This window comes from Leptosomus discolor, chromosome 1, assembly GCF_034619465.1.
Source record: "Leptosomus discolor isolate bLepDis1 chromosome 1, bLepDis1.hap2, whole genome shotgun sequence".
NCBI classification, from domain to species: Eukaryota; Metazoa; Chordata; class Aves; order Leptosomiformes; family Leptosomidae; genus Leptosomus; species Leptosomus discolor.
Genome location: NC_141391.1, coordinates 164,190,504 through 164,211,796, shown reverse-complemented (window position 1 = coordinate 164,211,796; position 21,293 = coordinate 164,190,504). Strand labels below are relative to the sequence as shown.

At 38.0% G+C, this 21,293-nt stretch overlaps 1 protein-coding gene across 3 annotated transcripts in view; it reads left to right on the top strand.

The window, feature by feature from the left end:
* The window catches only part of LUC7L2 (LUC7 like 2, pre-mRNA splicing factor), a 36,493-nt gene that overhangs the window by 2,003 nt on the left and 13,197 nt on the right, over positions 1–21,293 (top strand). For 2 of the 3 annotated variants that reach the window (XM_086469828.1, XM_086469821.1), the window contains exons 2-4: positions 7,990–8,084; positions 19,834–19,932; positions 20,825–20,935. In XM_086469828.1, coding sequence (XP_086325954.1) covers positions 7,990–8,084; positions 19,834–19,932; positions 20,825–20,935 — 305 coding nt within the window. Of the gene's footprint in view, positions 1–6,324; positions 6,346–7,989; positions 8,085–19,833; positions 19,933–20,824; positions 20,936–21,293 lie in introns of those variants that run through there. The other variant, XM_009958478.2, reaches the window with a different exon arrangement.

Genomic DNA, 21,293 nt, shown 5'->3' with positions numbered 1-21,293 from the left:
CAAGGTCATAGAAACATTGCTAACCTTGAGAGTAGTAGGGTTTGGGGTCGTTTGTTGTTTTGTATTCCTATCGCATTTGACAATTATTCTATTTCTAGTCACATGCAAATCGCAGCTTTTCGTTAGAACATGGCAAATTTTTCATTTCTTGGTAGATTGTAGCTCTCATTTCACCACTTGTCCCCATTGCCTTTGATTTTGCTCTGTCTGGTGACACAATAGAGTTTAAAATATTTCTAAAAAAATAGTCTTTCTTGAGTGATGGTTGTGTTTTATGTTGTTCAAAATTACCAAAGTGCTTTTTAATTTCCTGATTAACAGAATTTTATACTTTGTGTAGTTTGGGAAGTTTTGTTTTGTTCTGTTCTGGGTGGGTTGTGGTGTTTGGTGGTTTGGTTTTTTTTTGGTTTTTTTTTCTTGTGGAGGAGCCTACAATGTGCAAGTTTAGAATCCTTACCTATGTTAGAAAAGGCAGATGAAACATTTGATCTCTTCAGTGGGAACAGAACAAACTCAGAGGTAAATTCAAAGCCAGTGGTGGTGCCTGAATGTGTAGTCTGTGTTACTTTTTTGGAGCTTATAGTATCATTTGTAGAGAACAGGAACATGCTTTGAAAATGGTTTTGAAAATTCCATGATGAGGTGCTCAAACGCTGTTTTAGGAGATGAGCTGTAGGCTGCAGTTTGCGGAAGTTTGTGCACACTCGTTATAATGGGTGTCCCTGGGGCCAGAAAGGAGAAGCTGGGAGGACGGAGTTATTAAATGTTTTTATGGATTTGCTGTTAAGCTCTGGGAACACCTAGAAAATTCTATATTGATCGCATTGATTCAGAAAATACCCACTGAGCTATAAGAATATTTATGAAAAATAAACTGTGTTAGTGAGGAGCCCTCTCTTTTTAAAGAGAGTTGACCAACATGTTGCTGCCTAGAAGCAGGTGTGCAGCTCCTGGCCAGCCCCTTGCTGTATCCTTTCCCAGAGGACCTGGTATTTGCAGGCAGAGAGAGCAGAGAGCTTTGTGACTTGCTTTGGCAAACTGCTTCCTCCCTTGTCTGAGTTTTGGCAATGGGATAGAGGCACTTGTAGTCACATGGCGTGGCTTGGTGTGTGATGAACTGCTGTCTGGTACCTGCCAAGATGGGAGGTTCAGGCAGCTTCTTGCCAGCTGCCTGGCCCAGCGCCCTGCTGCTCTGTGCTCGCCTTTGCTCGTGTTAATGGACACCTGACAGAGAAGTGAAACAGAAGGAACTTGTCAGATGCTCTTCAGGAGTTTCCAGTGAGTTGCAGTTCTTGAGATTCATCTGGGAAATCTAAAAAGCAGTTGTATTGTTAATGTCAGTCTGATGGAATCGTTCTGTAAATGGCAGATATGGTTCTGTTACACACTTGGAAAAGTACATTATTTAAAAACAAGTGGTGTCTTTAAAACACTTAAAATATACCTAACTTAAACTTTTCTTGCACGCTTCTCTGAGAAGAAGCGGAAAACTGAATTGGATGTGGACCGTGCCCAAATTTAAAAAGAAAAAAGCTTAGATTTTGATGTTCTTAAAAAGCTGGACTAATTTAATATAGTCATGACTGCAGGCTGAAGAATGTGTTCTCTGAAATATGTCATTCCAAGTACTGGTAACCTGACATACTTAAATAGAGAGTCTTAGATATGAACTACTGGATATATAGTGTAGATTCCCCAAATATTGAGAAATAAGGAATGCTGATGACCAGGTGCTAATCTTACATATTTGCATACGAATGTTTTCTTCATATTGTTTTTTTGCTGTTAGCAGTTAAGCTAAAGGACTTTTTATTCTGTATATCAATATTTAAAAGGTTAGTTCAAGTTGAATTTATTGTTGAGGATCAGAGCTGTGGGAACTTGTCATTCAGAAGTGTTAGGAATAAGATGATAGGAAAGTGCAATTTTTATTTTTTAAAATACTGTTTTTTTCAACTGTAACACTGATTAAACATTTTTTTAATAGTATGCTTAGGTAAGCCCTGGTTTTGCCATCCCTGTTTTCTAGAAAACGGGACCATTCATTAATGAATGGCTCATAACTGTTTTAAATAAATTGAGCCGTTTACAAATTGAGTGAAATGTCAACAGCTGATATTAGTACCCCAGGAGTTGGGGTTTTTTTCCCAGCGTATAGCTGAAATGAGCAAAAGTTGCCAAGTTTTCCTTAAAAGGCCTGATTGTGAAGATCCCGTTTTGTCTTAAATCAGCTTATCTTGCTCAACTGGTTCATTTTCTGCCAGGTCAGTTACCTGCTCTGCTCTGCCTTGCTGTGTGACTGCTAGAGTCAGTGTGAGGAATCAGTTAGAAGCAGAGGGTGGAGCAGGATCATTCCTTCTGACAGTAGTGCAGACACAGAGCAGATCTGAATGGCCCTGGAACAACACACCACCTTGAAACTGCCAGGACTTGACTGTTGCAAAGAAATGTCATGGTGACGGTTTGGGTTTGTTGGGGTTTTTCTTAATAATCGCCACTACATCAAAATTAGTTTATAGTCTAGAAGGATGAAAAACTAGCAAAGTTAATTAGATGCTTCTTAAGAGAAAGGTAAATTTGTGTGTGCTTCTGAGACTTACATGTGGTCATGAAAATGTTCTCCCAAGAATCCTAACAAATATTCTGCTGTGTGACTAGCAGAAAAATCTTTTAGATGTGCAGAACCCATACGTATGAAGTGCCAATCAGCACCTCTTTTGCTTCACCCGCTAGCTTTTTGAGCTGAACGGCTGTGTTTGGAGTCTTTAACTCATTCTTTAGCTGTTACTAGCAAAGCACTTTTCTTGTTCTAGATCATCTTCTTCTGGCATTGAAACTTAAAATAAATATTTTGCATCTGTTCACAACTTAAACAGTTTTTCTGTTTTACAGTAGCCACCTCAGTTATCTTTATTAGTGGTTACTAATGTGTGACACTTCTGCCTTGTTTGGGAGGAGTTGAAGTGACAGCCCTGTGCTTATCTTAGTCATCCTGTTTGGTGACACATTTTATACAGTAATAAGGGTGAAATCTAGAATCTGTAACCCATTTTTTAATTTCTTTGTCTCACATATGTGTACTTAGGGATAGGTGGTTGGTTGATCTTGGTATTTTGAGGGTACATAGGTATTGTTTTCCACTTTGCTTTACATTTGGAGGTGGAAGGAGGTATGTGCTTTTGAAGTTTCAATAAATTGTTGCCCATTACTGGAAGACTGGTAGCCATTTGGGTAGCTTCAGGCTGAGGGCCAGGTTAGGGGGCCAAGAGCCTCCTCTGAGAGCTCATCTTTCAAATAAAGATCAGCAGCAAAGTAAAGGCAGAAAAAGTATCTTGTATACACGAATTTCTGCAGAACCTACCAAGATGTTGAATTGGTATCAACTCAGAAATCTGAAAGTAGTAGCAACACATAAACTTCATTATAATATTTTTTGTCAATCGGAAGTGATCAGAAGTTTAGTGAATTATGTATATTTGCTCGCTTCTCTATAGAGTTCTGGTACTTTAGCCCTTAAAAACAAGGGGAACAGTGAAGGACTTGAGGAATTCTTCTACTCTGGATTTGGGACGCCATATGAAATGGCATTTATGAATAAGCAAATGGGCGTATTCATACCTCATAGAAAATCATTCCTGTATTTATTTCACTCGTCATGAATTAGCTAAAAATGGTTTTGTTATATTCTGCATTCACAAGTATTAATTCAGTCATAGTGTCAACCAGAAGCAATCCTGCTTAGATATGTGTTGTTGTAAAGGTTTTATGGTAAAGAGGTGTCGAGCGTTAGTGACAAGAATATCGAAAGTAGCTGCCTGTTCAGTGTGCAGCAGGAACGGGATTAAATAGTGATGTTGAATACTTGTTATACAGGGCTTGATTTGCTGATGGAATTTGATACGCAGCTTTTAACCTGATACTCCACCCAGTCAGTAGCTCCTCACGAGTAAAGCTTTAAGAGCCCCTTGCCAACATGTTGGGACTCATGCTTCAAAAATTTGAGTGGAAAGCTAACTGGTTTTGGTTGATGCAGCTTAGCACAGGAAGTCAACAGCATGAAGATGAAAATGCACGTTGTTTTCTTTGCATGGATTGCACCGTTAGTTTGCGATGAGAAGTTACAGTTGGATTATAAAGGGTAATTCTCATTGATGCACTGGGGTTGTTGTTAGTGTGTTAGGCTACATCAGAATACTAAGATGCTGGATCAAATGAGTCATTGTTACAAGCATGTTATCATGCTAAGCGTTGGTGACACAAACGTGTTCGTTCTGTTGGTTTGTGATTAAAATGTACTGAACAGGAGTGCCGTTGTGGAGGCTTGTTAATAGGTTAATTTGGGAGTTCAAAGTGAATTGTATAGTACAAGTGCACATTGTGCTCTTAACCTCTGGATGTTCCTTAATCAGCGGCATGCATTGGTCTTGAATATTGATGTTACTTTTGTAGTCAGCGTGTTTAATACGAACTAGAAAACTTCCTTTAGAAAGTTTACGTTACTGCCATCACCTCTTTAATATTTGTGTCACTAGTGTGCAGTTCCCTTACAGTTATAAAGGATGAGAGATGTGCAAGTGTAGAGATTTCCTTGATGTTTGGCTTTTTTTTCTTGAATGGTTTCAGTTCTCCATTTGTCTGGAAACTTATCTCTTACGGAAATGTGGTTTGGGCCGGGTACTTTTATGTAAAACTAAAGCTGCCACTTCTTGAGGAAAAGTTATTTTTTCTGTATGTCCATATACGTTTTTATCAATCATATATTATTTTTCTTGGTTTTTAATGGAGAAAATCTAATTGGAATCACAGGGATGGCTTACAGTAACAGATGCTGACTCCTGTAATGCCCTGGTAAATTACTTTGATTTCTTTAGTGAGTATGAGTCCTAAAGATCAAGGAGTTGAATACTCTGCTGTTCTTCAGAGGCAGGATTAAATAAGTTGCTATTTTGAGCTAATTTAATTATTTACCTATTAAAATAGAACTTGTAATAAGGTCTGAAGTATCAATGATAGTGACCCCTTTATAAACGTTTAAGGCTACTTCAGAAATTTAGGTGACTGCAGCTACTTGGTACCTAGATGTATTACTTTCTTCTTACAGGATAGAGAAAAGTCTATTTTTTTGGAAAACATTAGTATTAAATTATAATAAGAATGCATTAGGATGTTAAACATTGTTTAGCATTCACTTGGTTGTTTGACCACACCAGGAGTGTATCAACCTACGTGCAGTTTGACAGAGAGAAGTAGGGTCTCGGTTATCTGATGTACCGCTGAAGTCCTTGACTTACGAACACATCTATTCCTGTTGTTCCAATTGTTAGAAGGCAGCTGCAAAAGTCGCTGAATGTCGGGTGTGTAGTGGATCTGTAGATTTTATTCCACCCTCCCCCTCAGCAACCTGTGTAGACCCCAGGTCATCACCTACTCAGGATGATTCATCTGTAGGTCAGCAGCAGAGTGCATCTTCTGTCTTTGCCAGAGGTCTGCGCTATTTAGGGATATTGGACCTCACAAAATTCATGAAGAAATAAAAGCATTTTCTTCTGAGGCTGTCAGACTTGGGAACGTGCCAGATGGAAGCAAAATTCAGTCATTGTTAGGACATAGTATATGACACCTTTGCTTTTTGATAAACCTTTCCTTCTGAAACAGCATAGATCAAAAAGCAATGCAAATGTTTGAAACTGCTTTTCATAAGAAGGAAAAGGTAAATATGTGAATGTTCTGTGCATGGGAGCCTTTCTGAAAGTCTCTTTGAATGCTGGACCAAAGGCACAGTGCAGAAAGAATAAACGTCTAATATGTAAATTTGGAATATGTTCTTGAGGCTGTCGTTGATCAGTTTCTGCTACCTTCCCCCCCCCCCTCCATGTTGTTTTATCTCAGTTTGGTAATTGCGATTATCATACTAGCCACTTAGATGAAAAAAGACTGTATTGCAGCTGTAGTGTCAGCTCCTTGTTGTGGTAGAGATGTGAAAGAAGCTACATTTAGATGTTGAGGTAACGTCTGTGAAAATACTGCTTGCCAACTTTGCTTAAGGAACCATGAGTCTTTCAGCAATTTTCTGGTGTTGATAACTCCTTGACTCCTGATAGGTTAGTGCTATTAGGCTATTTTAAAAAATACTTTTCTTGATTTTGTTCATGTGTCTTTATATAGAAGAATTTTTACGGTCAACATGTATTTCTAGATACTGTGTTAAAATTGCTGGCAGAGTCTATTATTCTATACAAACTGAACAATCTGGCCCCTTGTTTTATTTATAAAGGTTCAATGTATCTTTGCCTGCCTACATCAATCTGCAAGGGAGTGTCAGAAAGGCCCCGCATTCGCCGAGCCGTGAGTTATCAATAACTTTTCAGATGTGTTAATGAATGTGGAACAAACGCAGTTATGTGTTTTTAAAAAAATATGGATCCACCTCCTGAAAAGCAAACCTCAAAACTCTTTACTGCAGTAGCAGGCATGATTATAAAGGAATTGCTCTAAATTTTGAGTAGTGTAAGTATAACAAAGCAGTAAGGTCGCCCTCTGGAAAACCTATTGTTGAACTGCTTTGAAGCTGTCTTTAGCCTGTGGATTACAGGTCTTAACTGTTGTATTCCACAGGCAAGTTGAGCATCTGATGGTTTTGGAAACTTTTGTTTGCTTAATAATCTGAAACTTGGCCTGTCTGAAAATGATACATATTAGCATCCTATGCGTAGAACTGATACTTAAAAATCTGGTTATGTAGTAGCAGGCTTGGCTATTAAGATACAGGGGTTTTATTGCCCTCTGTTGCAGTTACCTCAGTAATGAATTTGGCTTCTTGAATTGTTTAATAGGTTCAAAATTCTGAGTGTTTCAGGTCATGAGGCCGTAATAAAATAAATGTATCTACACTCTTCAGAATATTTAATGGAAAAGGCTGCTATCTGAACTCACTGTGTATGATTTTTTAACCCCAGCAGCCCTCCTTGCTTCAGTAATTCACCAGTAGGTTTTCAACTATTAGAGATCTTAACAAGTTGTTATGTTTTAAAAAATTAATAAATAGATCAATCCTGAGTGAGATTAAGGTGATTTATCATGCCTGTGTCTTAACGAGAGAGCCATAGCAGTGATCTCTCTTCAGAATCTCAGATAGTGACAATTATGTTATGACTGGAAGGAAGACATATTCCTGCCCTCATCCCCTCATCAGTTACTTTGTTCTGAAGATTTTAGGTCTTGCTCCAAGATGGGGTTATTTAAACTTGCGATTGGACCTCAGTGTGTGGGCAGGTTGATGCTTCTGCTGATGCAGGAACTACAACCTGCCATGATGAAGGTGTAAGTAAGTTGTTCCCAGCCCAACAAACAGCATGAAGAAAAGAAAAACAAAAAAAAAGTCTTATGATACAGAGATATGCAAACTTCTGTAAAATAATTTTGCATATAGGCTATGTCCATATGTTTGACTGACTTTTTTTCAGGTTTGTAAGCATTTAAAATCATTCTTCTACCAACTCTTTATGTTACTTCCGTCAGAAGTAAGAGGGTGCATTGCATCCAAGAGAAAAAAAAATGAGTATCAGGTGGGATTCAGTGAAGACTCAATGTGTATCATTTTGTGTTTATGAAGCTGCTTTTATATGCTAATTGTTGCATAAAAATACATCGCTCTGTCACGCAAAATCTGAATAGAACGTTATATAGCTCATTTAACAAATGCTGTTGTAGCAAAGTGTTTTTAGCTAATGCTGTCTTTCTGGTTTCAAGTACTTTTCACGTTGCATTTTTGAAGGGGAAGTGAGAGAGGATTTTGGAATAGCATAGAGCGTTATAACATGTATTTGTGTTTTTGGTGTTATTTGGCAGAGAAGCATACAGTGTCTTAAGTTCTAGTTTCCATAGATCTTCACTATGTGACAGGGCAGTGTTAACGCTTTGCATGTAACCTGCAGGACATCTGGCTTCCCCAGACTTGTAACCTGGAATGTGCTGATTTCTATATTGCAGGTGACACGACCCGTCAGCGAATCAAATTCAGCGATGACAGAGTGTGCAAGAGCCACCTTCTCAACTGCTGCCCTCATGATGTGCTCTCTGGAACTGTATGTAGCTAAATCTTGTGTTTTATTTAGATAAGAATGGAGAAATTGAATTATATTTGTTCTTTGTAATACCTCTTTTAATTTCATGGTTTTCAACAAGTATCTATCTAGTGCCCTCTGCTAGTTCAGAAGAACTTTTATAAACAACTAATTTGTAGGTTATAAAGTTAATTTTTAGAAGTTTCCTGTTCTGTGTGCTAGTTATTACTTACAAATTCAATGTTGTTGCTATAACAAAAAAAATAAATACATAATGTAACGTACATGAATTGCGCTATAGCAAAGTGGTTTTAATCTGGTACAGTCACAACCAGCAGAAAAAAAAGGAAATATAATTTATGCATATATTATGAAGTTCCTTTCTGAAAACTTTGTGTTGTGGTGAGAGATGCCCCACATAAATATTTGTATGGGGAAGAGAGGTGATTTTTCTTTCTTCAGAAATATTTTGGTGAAAACAGTCAAAAGTTCAAATAGTTACATTTCTAGAAGCTGAGATACATTTAACATGATGGCGACACTTACTGTACAATATCCAGTTACGGTGCCATTTTTGCAAATTCTAAGGCAATTTGAAAAATCTCAATTTATGGCATGTTAGTAAATGGTTTGTCTTGGATTTTTGTGTACTCTATAGTAGATGCTCCTTTGCCTGAGTATAGCAGACAAGGGGCTTTGACACACGCCAGTAGCTTTGTCATTGTGCCTATGCTTTACCTTGTGGTGCCTGATTATAAGGTAACTTATTCTTTGTGAAAGGCAGGTGAGTTATGTTGCGTTGATTATTTCACCTAATGTTTCATGGTGTTAGAATAATTAACAGTGGAGAGATGTATGATGATGTGCGGAGTCTCGTGTGCCTACCATTCTTAATGCTGCACTTGAGTAGCTTTGCTTATTCACGTTGGCCCATTTCTTACCCTGTGGCAGCAGGGAAAATAAGTACTGGAAAACCTGTCTTAAGGATCGTTTGATCGGTTCTCTGGGCTGTGTCGTTCCAAGTGGCTAACTTGACTGGAGCCTTTAATGAAATATAGAATGAAATTCATTTGCAAAATGGAAAACTGAAATACGTAGACTTGGTAGCTGATTTACTGGTCACCTGGCCTCTAATATGCTTTCTAAGTAACTCTGATTTTAAATTACCATAACATTTCTGGTTGGTTAAAGGGCTTCAGATGTGCATGCACACACTAATTTTGTTCGTTTTACTAATTTTGGTACTTGTACTGACAGACCAATCATTACCGCCTGTGCTTCCCTTTTTCTTAAGAGTCCCTGCAAAAGTAGTCACAACTGTAATTGCTAGGAAGTACAGGAAGAAGAGGCAAAATAAACAGTAGAACTGAACTAGAAAACTTAGCATTTGTCTTAAAGAAAAAAGGCAATGGAATAGAAAAGGCCCACTTGTTGAGCTTCTTCATAAGTCTTGTGGCTTCCTAATTTTTTTTTCCTATCCTTAAAGACACTCTTCCCTTTTTCTTTTGTATCACAAAGTTCTGTCATATCACAGAAATCAGATATGTTGATGTTAATGTGGTGTGTTTGGCATATACTGAAGATAATGCATCTTACGCATACTTCCTTACCTTCGAGTCATTCTTTTTTATAAGTGATAGCAAATTGATAACAAAGCTCTGTGTATCAATGCATATGTAGTTTAATTTTGAACTGTTCAGTGTATTACTTTCCAAACAGAATGGGGAAAAAGAGAGAAGAACGTGTTCCTCTTCACCCATCTGTTGTGTTGTCCAGTGTTTTGGTTGAGTGATGAACGAAATAGTTCATGGTTGGGCGAAGATATGGGACATAACAGTATGCTCTAAAAACATACAGAGTTATTGGTCAGAATCCATAAGAAGATACTGTTAAAAGATCAATTTGACAGCTTTTCATTGTGGTCTAATTTCTATAAGCAAGATTTCTAGAATGGCTGTCTAGCAAGTAAGAAATGTTTATCTTTAGAACTGTAGAAGTCATAGATATCATGCAGTAATGCCTCTTACAGTGCAGACCAAGCATGTAGGTTGGACCTGCTTACCCAGTTTAAGTCCTCACTGAAAGTTCTCGTCTGTTTCATACTGGATTCTGCTGCTGTTGGAGTAGTAAACTATTCAGTGATAGTAATCTCTCTCTTTTTTTTTTTTTTTTTTTTTTGATTTCTTTTCTCCGTCCTCTCATAATACAGTTAGTCGTTGTTCCACAAAACACGTTCCACGATGTCATTCTGGGTCCAGAAGAACGCTGCCTAATTTAATCCTTTTAGTGGGAGTAGTAGAAATGAACTCATGAGAGGCAAGCTTTAGCTGACCCATGTGATATTCTGCTCTTTACCTAGTCATAGCTCTGAAGAAATGGATGTTTGGATGTTCTCTTAATAGTACAGTTTTTTAAAAGGGCAAGAAGCATGTAGTGTGACAAAACAGTTTATCATTGATTTGGAAAATGACTGTGGAGTTTTCTCCAGAGTTTTGATAGGAAAAGTTGGACGCATCTTTGTGTTCAATATCTGTGGGTAACAAAGATTGAGTGACTTCTTTTTTTAAAAAATTTTCCTTACTTTAAATTCAAATCCAGAATCGTATGCTTCTGAAAGAATTAAGATCTCTGGGAACATTTTATGAGGTTGAATCTCTTCATTGACTAGATTATCAGTAAAATGCTGGACATGAATTGCAATTTTTTTGTCACAAGATAATTGTGCAATTCTTAGGGACTACATATTACTGTTCCTGTCTGCAAAATGCAAACTTTATGCTATTCCACTCCACCCACTCTTTCAAAAGCACTCAAGGAGGACATTCACAGATAATGCAAGACAAACAAAATGAGTCATATGAGTAGGCTCTGTTAATTTAGTGTGTTCTTTTCCTTAATGGCCAAATACTCAAAACTCTGCCAAAGAATTGATTTCCCTTGATAACAAAATCATGTTCCCCAGCCTGCAGTATGTATTAGTAAAAGCAGTGCATGTATAGTTTTCTTAGAAGGTCGGAGTTTTTCTCTTTGTTGTCCAGATTTCTGCATATATTACCTCTTCTCTTGTTTAGATGAAGTGTGTGTGTTTTTTTTTTCAAGAATACTGCATGAAGTCATCTATTATTTCTAGACTTCTCTGGAACACTTGCAGTAGGCATTTTCCGTAAGTTTCTTTGATCAGATTTATCTTTTGGTTAACATTAGAAACATTTCAGGAAAAAAACATCCATACAATTTAGTAAAGTTTTGAGTTTTACTAGGAAAACTCCATCATCTAGCTTGGCAACAGTGTGCAGCTTCCTACTTTTTTGAGCTTTCTTTTGCACTTCTCTGTGCCTTGCTTCCTCAGAATGGTTTGTATTTAAATGAGCAGTAAAGTTGTTCTGAATAGAACTCTAAATGTTTTACTTAGGAGTGTAAAGCTGTAAGAATTAGCTGTATTTTGAAATATACTTCTGCGTGCTGTTGCCAATAGAACAGTTCATCCTGTATCGGTTACCCTCTTCCACTTTTCTGGATAGACTTGTCTAGTTGTCTGTTAGTGAGCTTCCATTGTTACCTACCTACATCAGGAGATTTTGGTTACATGCCTGTTTCATTTCTTTTCATTTTATTTTAGGGACATGTTTTTGTGCTACTAGGTTACTGTTTTTGTAGACTTGAAAATTCTAAGTCAAGCAGTGTCTCAGTGCCTGCAAGAGTTGGTTTTGTGTTGCTTTTCAGGGAGAAACAGGGATGGTATGGGTTTGGATTTTTTTTTTTGTCTGCTTCTAAAGGCAATGGGAAGAATGGGCTACATGGAAGACCTAGGTAGAATAGTGAGTCCCAACAGCAAAACTGTGAACAGATAAAATTGTAGGATCCTCTTTCAGTTTATTAAATTCTAATTCCAAATCTATTGTGCTCTGTGATTGTCTTTTTATTTGAAATGTGTTTTGAAGTTTGAGGCACATAGTAAACTAACCGTTAAGATTACAGAATTGATGTTGTATTCAAAGTTGTAGAACAATGTCGGTTCAGAACCTACACTTGACAATGCCTCTCTCAAAAGCTCTTTAACTGACATTTTTTCATGGTTTTGGTGCTCTGCTTTTTTCACAATGATCACTTGGGCACTGGTTCACATGCATGTAAGTCAGTGGTTTGAGAGTTTAAGAGCTCATTCACTTGAGAATTTTATAATGAGAGATTAATAAGAGTTTATAAACCCTGGCTACTGGGACACTGAATAATTTACCACTTAAAAGTTAGCAATTTTTATTTAAAATTTTTTGTCTTAAAGGGCTGACACTCTTTCTTTAGTTTTTTTTTTTTTTATCCTTAATAGTTGCTGATGATCACGCTAGTGGTTTTTGGTGTTGTTTTTTCCAAACCATCATTCTCGAGTTATTTTTCATCAGCAAGACAAAAATGTTTGTTTATATTTATCTATATTATGAGATTAGGACTGAAGCTACATGTGTAGGAGTCAGATGACTCCCCTGTAATGATATGAACGTATTAAGCAACATTCTCCAGAGGTAAGCTCTTAGCTGGTTTTGTCAGGTTTTCCCAGATTTATAAGAATGTGTTTTCTCTGTCTTTGTATGTTTCTGAGTTAATAGCTGCGTACTACTGAAAATGACAAGGTGGGAAGATTTAAACCAAATATGTTTAATAAGGTTAAAAGTAGTAATGTCCTGAATATTTATAGTAGCCTGCTAGCTATCTTTGAAGACCCCAAGCAGTTCAACACTTCTGCAGCAATCTGGCTTTCTTACTAGCTTGATTGTGCTTCCCTGTTGAAAAAATTTCACAAATATTGTACGTGGTCTTGCAGACCATGGTTAAGAAACTCCTTTCTGCTCAGTGAATTAACTTTGTATTTGTACTTGTGTATTTGTTGAGGAACATTGCTTCTTGCATTTTATTTATACAAACGTCGAAGTGTGCTCTGCAGTTAAGCATAGGTGCTCATGAATTTATTGCATTCAGCTCTTCAGGACTCTTGCTGACTAAAACTATATTGATCGAGACCTTGGTTCAGCAATATGCTTTAATACATGATTAACTTTAAGCTTATTAGGGGTGGAATTCAGCTCCAGATTAAGACATCTAAATTTAGGTTTCAGCTGAGGAAGCTTGCACTGGAGTCAGAAGGGGTCTAGGCAGTGGAGCCTAAAGAAAGATTCAGTTCACCTTCTGCTGGCTGTCCCTCTCAAGATGGGCTGAATCCATTTAGGCTCACTGACTGTGCTGTCTAGATCTTTTACTGTGGGAGAGAAGTTTGTATTGTTCACACATCTGCAGATAGGTGTTAGTAAGGCGTTTTAATCTGGAGTTGATTTCTCTGCCAGTAGTCCTGTTGGCTCAGTGGAACTATTTCCATGCTTAAAACTTAGGTGTGCCAGTGTGATTATTTGCTGTTGTGTAACGAAAAGCAGGCATTCTGCTAGAGGGTATCAGCTTTTCAGTTCAAGACTGATTTGGTCATGTGAACTGCTTCAGGTTTGCAAATCAAATTAAATTAGGCTTGCATAACTACCTCAATTTGTAGCTTTCAACCCAGTGGTGATGAATTGTAAGGTGCTCTGTTGTCCCAGCAAGTGATCATGTTAGTCTCTTGAAAAGTATTCTTAATTTCTTTGACCAGTGCCAGGAAAGTGAACTGATTGTACCATATTCCATTCTAATGGGTTTAATATATCTAGCTGAAGGGGTTTTTTGTTGTTCTCTGTGTGGTTATTTAACATCGATGTTACGTACTCAGGCTATGAGACCAAATGCTATGTAAACACTGAAATATTTAAAAATGAGAAAGACTGCTGCTAGCTTTGTCTTTCAGCAAAGATCTGTTCTATGAACTTGAAGTCTTCAGAAGTGACAGTATGATTAAAGGGAGAAATGTCTTTAAAGTATTTTACTTCTGAAGATACCTGGAATTTTCAGTGGTTGCTAAGAGCTTTAATAACTTTATGCCTCTTTTTAGCTTGGCATTTCTTTCCTGCTAGTGAAGTCCTATAAAAGTTAAACCTCCTTACTGAGGTCAGAGGACCTAAATCATGCATTATTGTATCATAGAATGGTTTGGGTTGGAAGGGACCTTAACGATCATCTAGTTCCACCCCCCCTGCCATGGGCAGGGACACCTCCCACTAGACCAGGTTGGCCAAAGCCCCATCCAGCCTGGCCTTTGACACTCCAAGGAGGGGGCAGCCACAGCTTCTCTGGGCAACCTGTTCCAGTGCCTCACCACCCTCACAGTGAAAAATTTCTTCCTTATATCTAATCTAAATCTACCCTCTTTTAGTTTAACACTGTTGCCCCCTGTCCTATTGCTACATGCCCTTGTAAAAAGTCACTCTCCAGCTTTCTTTTAGGCCCTCTTTTAGCACCGGAAGGCCTCTGTAAGGTCTCCCCGGAGCCTTCTCTTCTCCAGGCTGAACAACCCCAACTCTCTCAGCCTGTCTTCATAAGGTAAGTGCTCCAGCCCTCTGATCATCTTCATGGCCCTCCTTTGGACTGTCTTTCTTGTGCTGGGACCCCCAAAGCTGAATGCAGGTGAGGTCTCACCAGAGTGGAGTAGAGAGGGAGAATCACCTCCCTCGAACTGCTGACCGCACTTACCTTGATGCAGCCCAGGATATGGTTAGCTTTCTGGGCTGCGAGCGCACATTGCTGGCTCATGTTGAACTTCTTGTCAACCAACACCCCCGAGTCCTTCTCTGCAGAACTGCTAAGGGCTGCCCTTCTGAACATGTGTTGCCTACAAGAACGGGCTTTATCACAAGTCTAGAAATCTGTCAGAAACAAAATTGTTAGTGCAGATGAAAAGGGAGTTCTGTAATAAGGAAGATCTCAGCAAATAGTATATTTGCAGCTTATTTTTGTCAGTAGCAAGGATGTTCTCATACAGGCACCAGTAGTTGCCTTAACAATTTTATAAGGGGAGAGATCTGGTTCCTTCTATATAAATTTTTCAGTAATGTCAGATCTTCTGAAGCAAGCAAACAAACTGAAAATCCTTCTCTTTCTGAATGTGAACTACTTTGGTATGGATATCTTTATAGGTAGAAAGAATTTTCTACATAAACACTGCTCAGAGTATCATCTGTCAAAAACCTATCAAAGATGCATGCTGTTCTTAGAAGCATTGTTAGTGTGTGCTACTTTGTCACACTTGGCTCCACATCAGCCCTCTGTATTTTAAGTAGCTTTGACTTTTCTGTGTTCTTCTTGCACTTCATATAGAGTACATTCAATAATCTAAACTGTGGTGGCAAAGGAGTGTGTACTAGTCATAAAAGTGCCAAAATGGGAATTTTGCTGTGGGTAGCTCAAGATCTCAAAAAGAAAGCCGCCTTAATTTCACGTTCAGAAACAGCATCACATCAGACTTTAATCTCTGATTCTGTTATTAGTATCAGCTACTCTGAGTGCATGTTTATTTTGCAGGTAAACTTCAGATGCTCTATTGCCCAAGTCCTTGGGCAGCTCTTCCTTGTCTGTTCATACTTAACTCATGTGATTCTCTTTTTTTTTTTTTTGTATGTGATTTGATTGAAGCAGAGCTGTGCATCATTGATAAACTAAATGTATGTAATCCGTATTTATGTATTGATACCAAAGGCATTCTATCCATTTTGTGAATGTGAGGACAAAAGTGATTGCTGAATCATTTCAATATGAGGTTGGTTGGGATGAAGGACCAGTTGTCTAAATCTGAGCTCTGGGAAATCAAGTAGCTTTAATTGCCCATCTAACATGGAGAAAAAGTATTACAGAAAATCGTTAGCAGGTTTTTAGTAGAAGGCATGAGTTTCTTAAGCAGAGCTCGGTAATTACAAAAGGACTCCTGATATCTTGCCTTGTATGTGGTTGCCTAGACTATTTTCCAGACTAATCTTCAGCAATAGCTCTCACTTGTAAGAAAGCTTCTCCAAATATGTAGGGTTTTTTCTGGTTTTAATCTTCAGTGAAAGTGCAGTAACTGCAAAAAGCCCCAAACCATGGCTTCACATATTCAATAAACTTCAGTTATGTCTAGCCTGAGGACTTGGATGTTCTCTCCTTTCTTTATTTGCTTTACTTATCAGGATTCCTCTGTAAATCACTTTAAATAGTGTAAGTCTGCCTGAAAGTCGGTGTATCGACAGTGAAAAACAGTTTATGTGCGTTCTTTTTGAGCAGCCATTAGTAGCACAATGTCTGAACATTAGTCTCCATCACAGCCATCTTTTGTTTCAAATGTGATTGATCTTGAAATGGCTGACTGCCAATGCTTGTTCTTTGCCTCTGAGGGGGGGCATGTCTTGGCACCAAATCACAAGGTGGGCATGTGGAAAATGAAAATAATGTGTCTTACTGTATATTTTGTCCATTTCCATCTGCTGTCCATCTACTTGGCAGATAGCTGTATGAGCCAAATTATGATATGAGCTGCTTTGTGCTTTAAGGTCCTCAGCAGTTCTGATCCAGCACAGACTTTTGACTGTAATGAATTGTCACCAAGATGAATTGTCTTTGTCTGATGTTGTATAACTTACACCAGCAGAAGTGGTTTTTAGCCTGATTTTGCATATAATATGCACGCTGGTTTGAAAGTTTTAAATGGGGTATTTTTGTGTCTATTTACACTGGGGTTTGCTAATAGAACTTTTAAGAAAGACATTTAGTAGTAATATTTCTATGAAGGTGCTTTCAAAGTATTAGCCAAGACTAGTACAGGCTGTGTTAAGGAGCAGTTCCAACAACAATACAATTTAGCAGCAAAGCTAATGAAAAAGAATCCTTTTCTCTTGTACCTGCTTGTTCTTGCTGCCTGTCTATTACGTCACATGAATATTTATGAGACTGCAAGTCTGTTGGATTGAAGAGGAGAAGCCAAAAGGGGAGTCCTCATCACAAGAAAGACCTGGACCTGGTGAGGCGAGTCCAGAGGAGGGCCATAAAAATGATCAGGGGGCTGGAACACCTCCCCTGTGAGGACAGGCTGAGAGAGTCAAGCTTGTTCAGCCTGGAGAAGGCTCCAGGGTGACCTTATAGGGGCCTTCCAGTGCTTAAAGGGGGCCTATAAGAAAGATGAGGGCAATCTTTTTAGCAGGGCCTGTTGTGATAGGACAAGGAGCAATGGTTTTAAACTGAAAGAGGGTGGATTTAGATGACATAGAAGGAAGAAATTTTTTACAGTGAGGGTGGTGGAACACTGGCACAGGTTGCCCACCCATCCCTGGGAACATTCAAGGTCAGGTTGGACAGGTCCCTGAGCAACCTGATCTAGTTGAAGATGTCCCTGTTCTCTGCAGGAGGTTGGGCTAGGTGGCCTTTAACGGGTCCCTTCCAACCCAAAGTATTCTATGAAAATTTCCTGGTTTCTGATTGAGACACCTAACAAAAAGAAATCCTCCGTAACACCCCCCTCATCCCCCAAAATTGCCACTAGTACTAACTGAAGTGATTCGAGAGTTTCTGAAGTGGCATATTTATCCTGTAAGAGATCCTAGCTGCTCAAGTCCACTGTTACATTGCCCACTACATATTGTCAGCACATCTGTTTGTGTGGCTGCCTGACAACTTGGACAAAGGTACACTGCTGAAAAATTGCCTCTGTTTTTGGTTTGCTAAGATACCTTGTACACAGTCAGTACGTAGATTGTGTTCAGCTGCCCAGGCAGATGTGCCAGCATGGCGTGGCACAGCACAGTGAGAAGGGGAGGACAGAAATTTTTTCAGTAGTAATGCTGGCTCAGAGTAATTACTGTCCTTTCAGGCTATGGATTTACAATTCCCAGCGAGAAGAAATCAGAAAATATACTGTCTTGAGAAGGGCAAATCCAACCCGAATCAAGCGAAAAGAAGCATATTAACACATGTAAAGTGAACAGTGTGTCATGGTAGTGTCATGTGAATTCTGTTTTTTTAGAATGGCACTTTATTTCATGCACTTATTCCAAGTGTATGTAGATTGCATATTAAAATAGCGCTTTTCTGATGCTACGTGGATGTGTTTCAGGCTTTTTGTTATTGTATTCAGATCTAGCCTTATCTATGCTTTTACAACTGGAATGCTTCACTTAAAACAGGGTTGGCCTTGAGTTTTACAGTTTAACCTTAATGCCTTATCAGCACGAGTGATGGATCAGCATAAAGACAAGCTTTTCACAGTTTTAGAAGGATTTTTAAGTGTTTAATTTTCAGATAGTTATTTTAAAATGTTCTTTGATACTGACTGAAGTACTTGCCTGAAAAAATGCTGCAGTTTAAATAATGTCAGCATCTAATGACTTAGAAATAAATAATGCAGTGCTCAACTTCAAGGTCTTGGTGGATTTGCATTAGTTAAAATTTCTGAGGTCCTCTGTAGTTGCATTGCAGTCAGATTTACTGAAGGGTTCGAAATCCTGTATTTTAACAGCGTTTTTTTCTGTCTCTTAACATTTGAAACAAACCAACAACTTCATAAAAATTACTTTAATGGGTTTGTTGGAACATCTAACTGATGATTTGAGAAGTTGAAAGCAATTGACAGTTTTTGTTTTGTTTTTTTACTATACTTGAGGCCTGAATTGCTACTTGAATGCAAGTATTTTATTTCTTAAAAAAACCCACTTATTTGGCTCAGATCCAAGTGACTTGCAGCAGTTTGAGTTAATGCTCATTTTTTATTTATAAAACTCACAACAGAAGTTATTAATTGTTTTAGTTCTAAAACAACAGTAACAGCTTTTTCCATCAGAGTTCGACTTTCATCGTGTGCTTTCAGTGTTAAGGAAAGAGTGATTTTTCTTAGTATTAAGTGAGCGGTACCAAGAGCAGACTTAACCGAAACTGTGCTGTTTTAAAGTGATGCAAATAATAATCACTTTCAATGATTACACATCAGTCTGTGCTTTTGAAGAGAGGGTGCCTTGGTTTTGGTCGATTTTGGTTTTATTACAAACCATTTTGGGGGAGTTGTTTGTTCTGGTTTGGGTTTTGATTTGTTTTGGTTTTTCTTTTTTTGTTGTGTGCGTGTTTCTCTGTCTTGATCACCAAACAAACTTTCAGGGAACAGATTGAATTAGAATTCCTTATGCTGTGTGGTATGCAAATTTCAATTTAAAACCAATATTTGTTACCTAATAAGATTCTGGGCACTCTTCTCAGTGGCGTTGTATGCAAGATCAATGATGCAGCTTCCTTCTTGCCCTTTCTAGAACAGTTTTAGACTACAAGTAAAATATCTATATACTTTTTCTTCCCTGATTCTTGAACATAGTCCAACATGCAGCTCATCTTCACTCATCTGCAAAATGCTTTGCTGGTATTTGATTTTTGCTTATCTTAACTTGAAATCCTTCAAGAATGGTTTTTAAGCAGCACTTACAGTGGTGCTGTGATTGTAGCTATTTCAGGTGATGATATAACTGGAACACATACCATAGAGTGTGCAGGCAGTTCATGTCAAGCATTTGACCATTTAATTGCCGGTTATTTTCAGAGAACTTGGTTGTCCTAAGCTGTTTTAATTCAATACAGGATGTCCCACTTCAGTCACTTTTTTGAATTTTAAGTAAAACAGAAGTTTCGCGGGACATGAATGATACTTTGTAATGCAATTAGATCATCATAAGATAAACTGTTCATTCTGCCTGCTTTTATTAAAGATCCGGTATTGTCTAATAGCTTTATGTCGTTTTACTCTCCTGGGGAGGTGATTTGCTTCAGAATATTTGTTAAAGAAAATTGTGCTAATTTCATTCATTGTAACACTTCTGAAAAGTCACACCGCTTTGCCTCTGCCTCTTTTCAGAGAATGGACCTTGGAGAATGTCTGAAGGTGCACGACCTGGCATTAAGGGCAGACTATGAAATAGCATCCAAAGATCAAGATTTCTTCTTTGAGCTTGATGTATGTATTTTGTCTTAATGGTGGAAAGCATTATTTGTGTTCCTAGGTGGATAAACTGAGCAACGAAAGTTAAGTTTTGTTGCTCAGAAGGAAACTTTTGTAAAGTAGTTTTATAGAAAGAGGCAGAGGAACGCTTAGCAAGAGCTACATAAGAGATACATGCCTCTTCATGATTATGTGCAAGTATATCATTTGTATTGGTAGTCATCTCTACGTAGAACTGTTAACAGCCTTCCACAGAACAAATTATCATAAACCTGGATCCTACCTTAGTGCTATCAAATAGCAAGTAAATGTTAAGGCTATTTATGCTTTGAAAAGTCTTACATTCTATGCTTATTGAAGAAAGTAGTTTTGTACTGGGGATAATGGATCACATGCTATGTCTCAGTGCACCATAGTTGGAATAATACTGTTTTGAACTCCCAGCTAGAAAGTTAGCCTTCACTGAGACAAAAAGGGTTGGATTGGGTTTTTTTTTGTTGTCATTGGAGTGATGGTGTTGATACACTTAATAGCTTAAAACCCTAGTGAAAAAAGTTAAGAATATTACATGTAACGGCTGGGTGAGGTGAACCTGAATACAAAATCATAGAATCTATTCTGTGATTTTAATGCGTGTTAGAAATGCTCATTTCTTAGAGAAGACATAAGACAGATTCACTTCCAAATTTCTACAAATACTTCTACCTATGACATGGAAACTGTGCTTTTTAAAATGTTGTATTGGTATATGTGATCACTCACTATAAATTGTTAGATTGTTGTTTTACAAAGGTTTTGCTAATAAAAACTTACACAAGTTAAGTCTTAATAAAACTTGATAGAGTAAAGGCTAATGAAATATTCACGTTCTTGACAGCATTGATCAGTGTTCTTACTGATGTTTTAGGCAATGGACCACCTGCAGTCATTTATTGCAGACTGCGACAGGAGAACAGAAGTGGCCAAGAAAAGACTAGCAGAAACCCAAGAAGAGATCAGTGCTGAAGTGGCAGCTAAAGTAAGCATGTAAAACTAGTTACTGAAGTTTCTTTAAAGGTCTGTTTTTTCTAAGGAGCGAACTTAAGGCTTTGGCAAGCTATCAAATCCGAGAATTCATACTGAGGAGACTTTTTCTTCATCCTTCCCAAAACTGCCTTTAAAGGGTGGAGAAGAGAACACAGGGAAGAGATGACCTTTCTGGTATTTTTGAGCTGAGGAAACTTGACTCTCTGTGACATCACACCATAAAAATGTTAGAAGTTCTTTTTGATCAAAACTTCATCCATGAAGTAAACAAAATTTGATACGCTTTTCTCTAGATCGTCTAACTGAAAAAACTTCTATTGTTTTTCTGCATGTATATGCACATGCTAGGA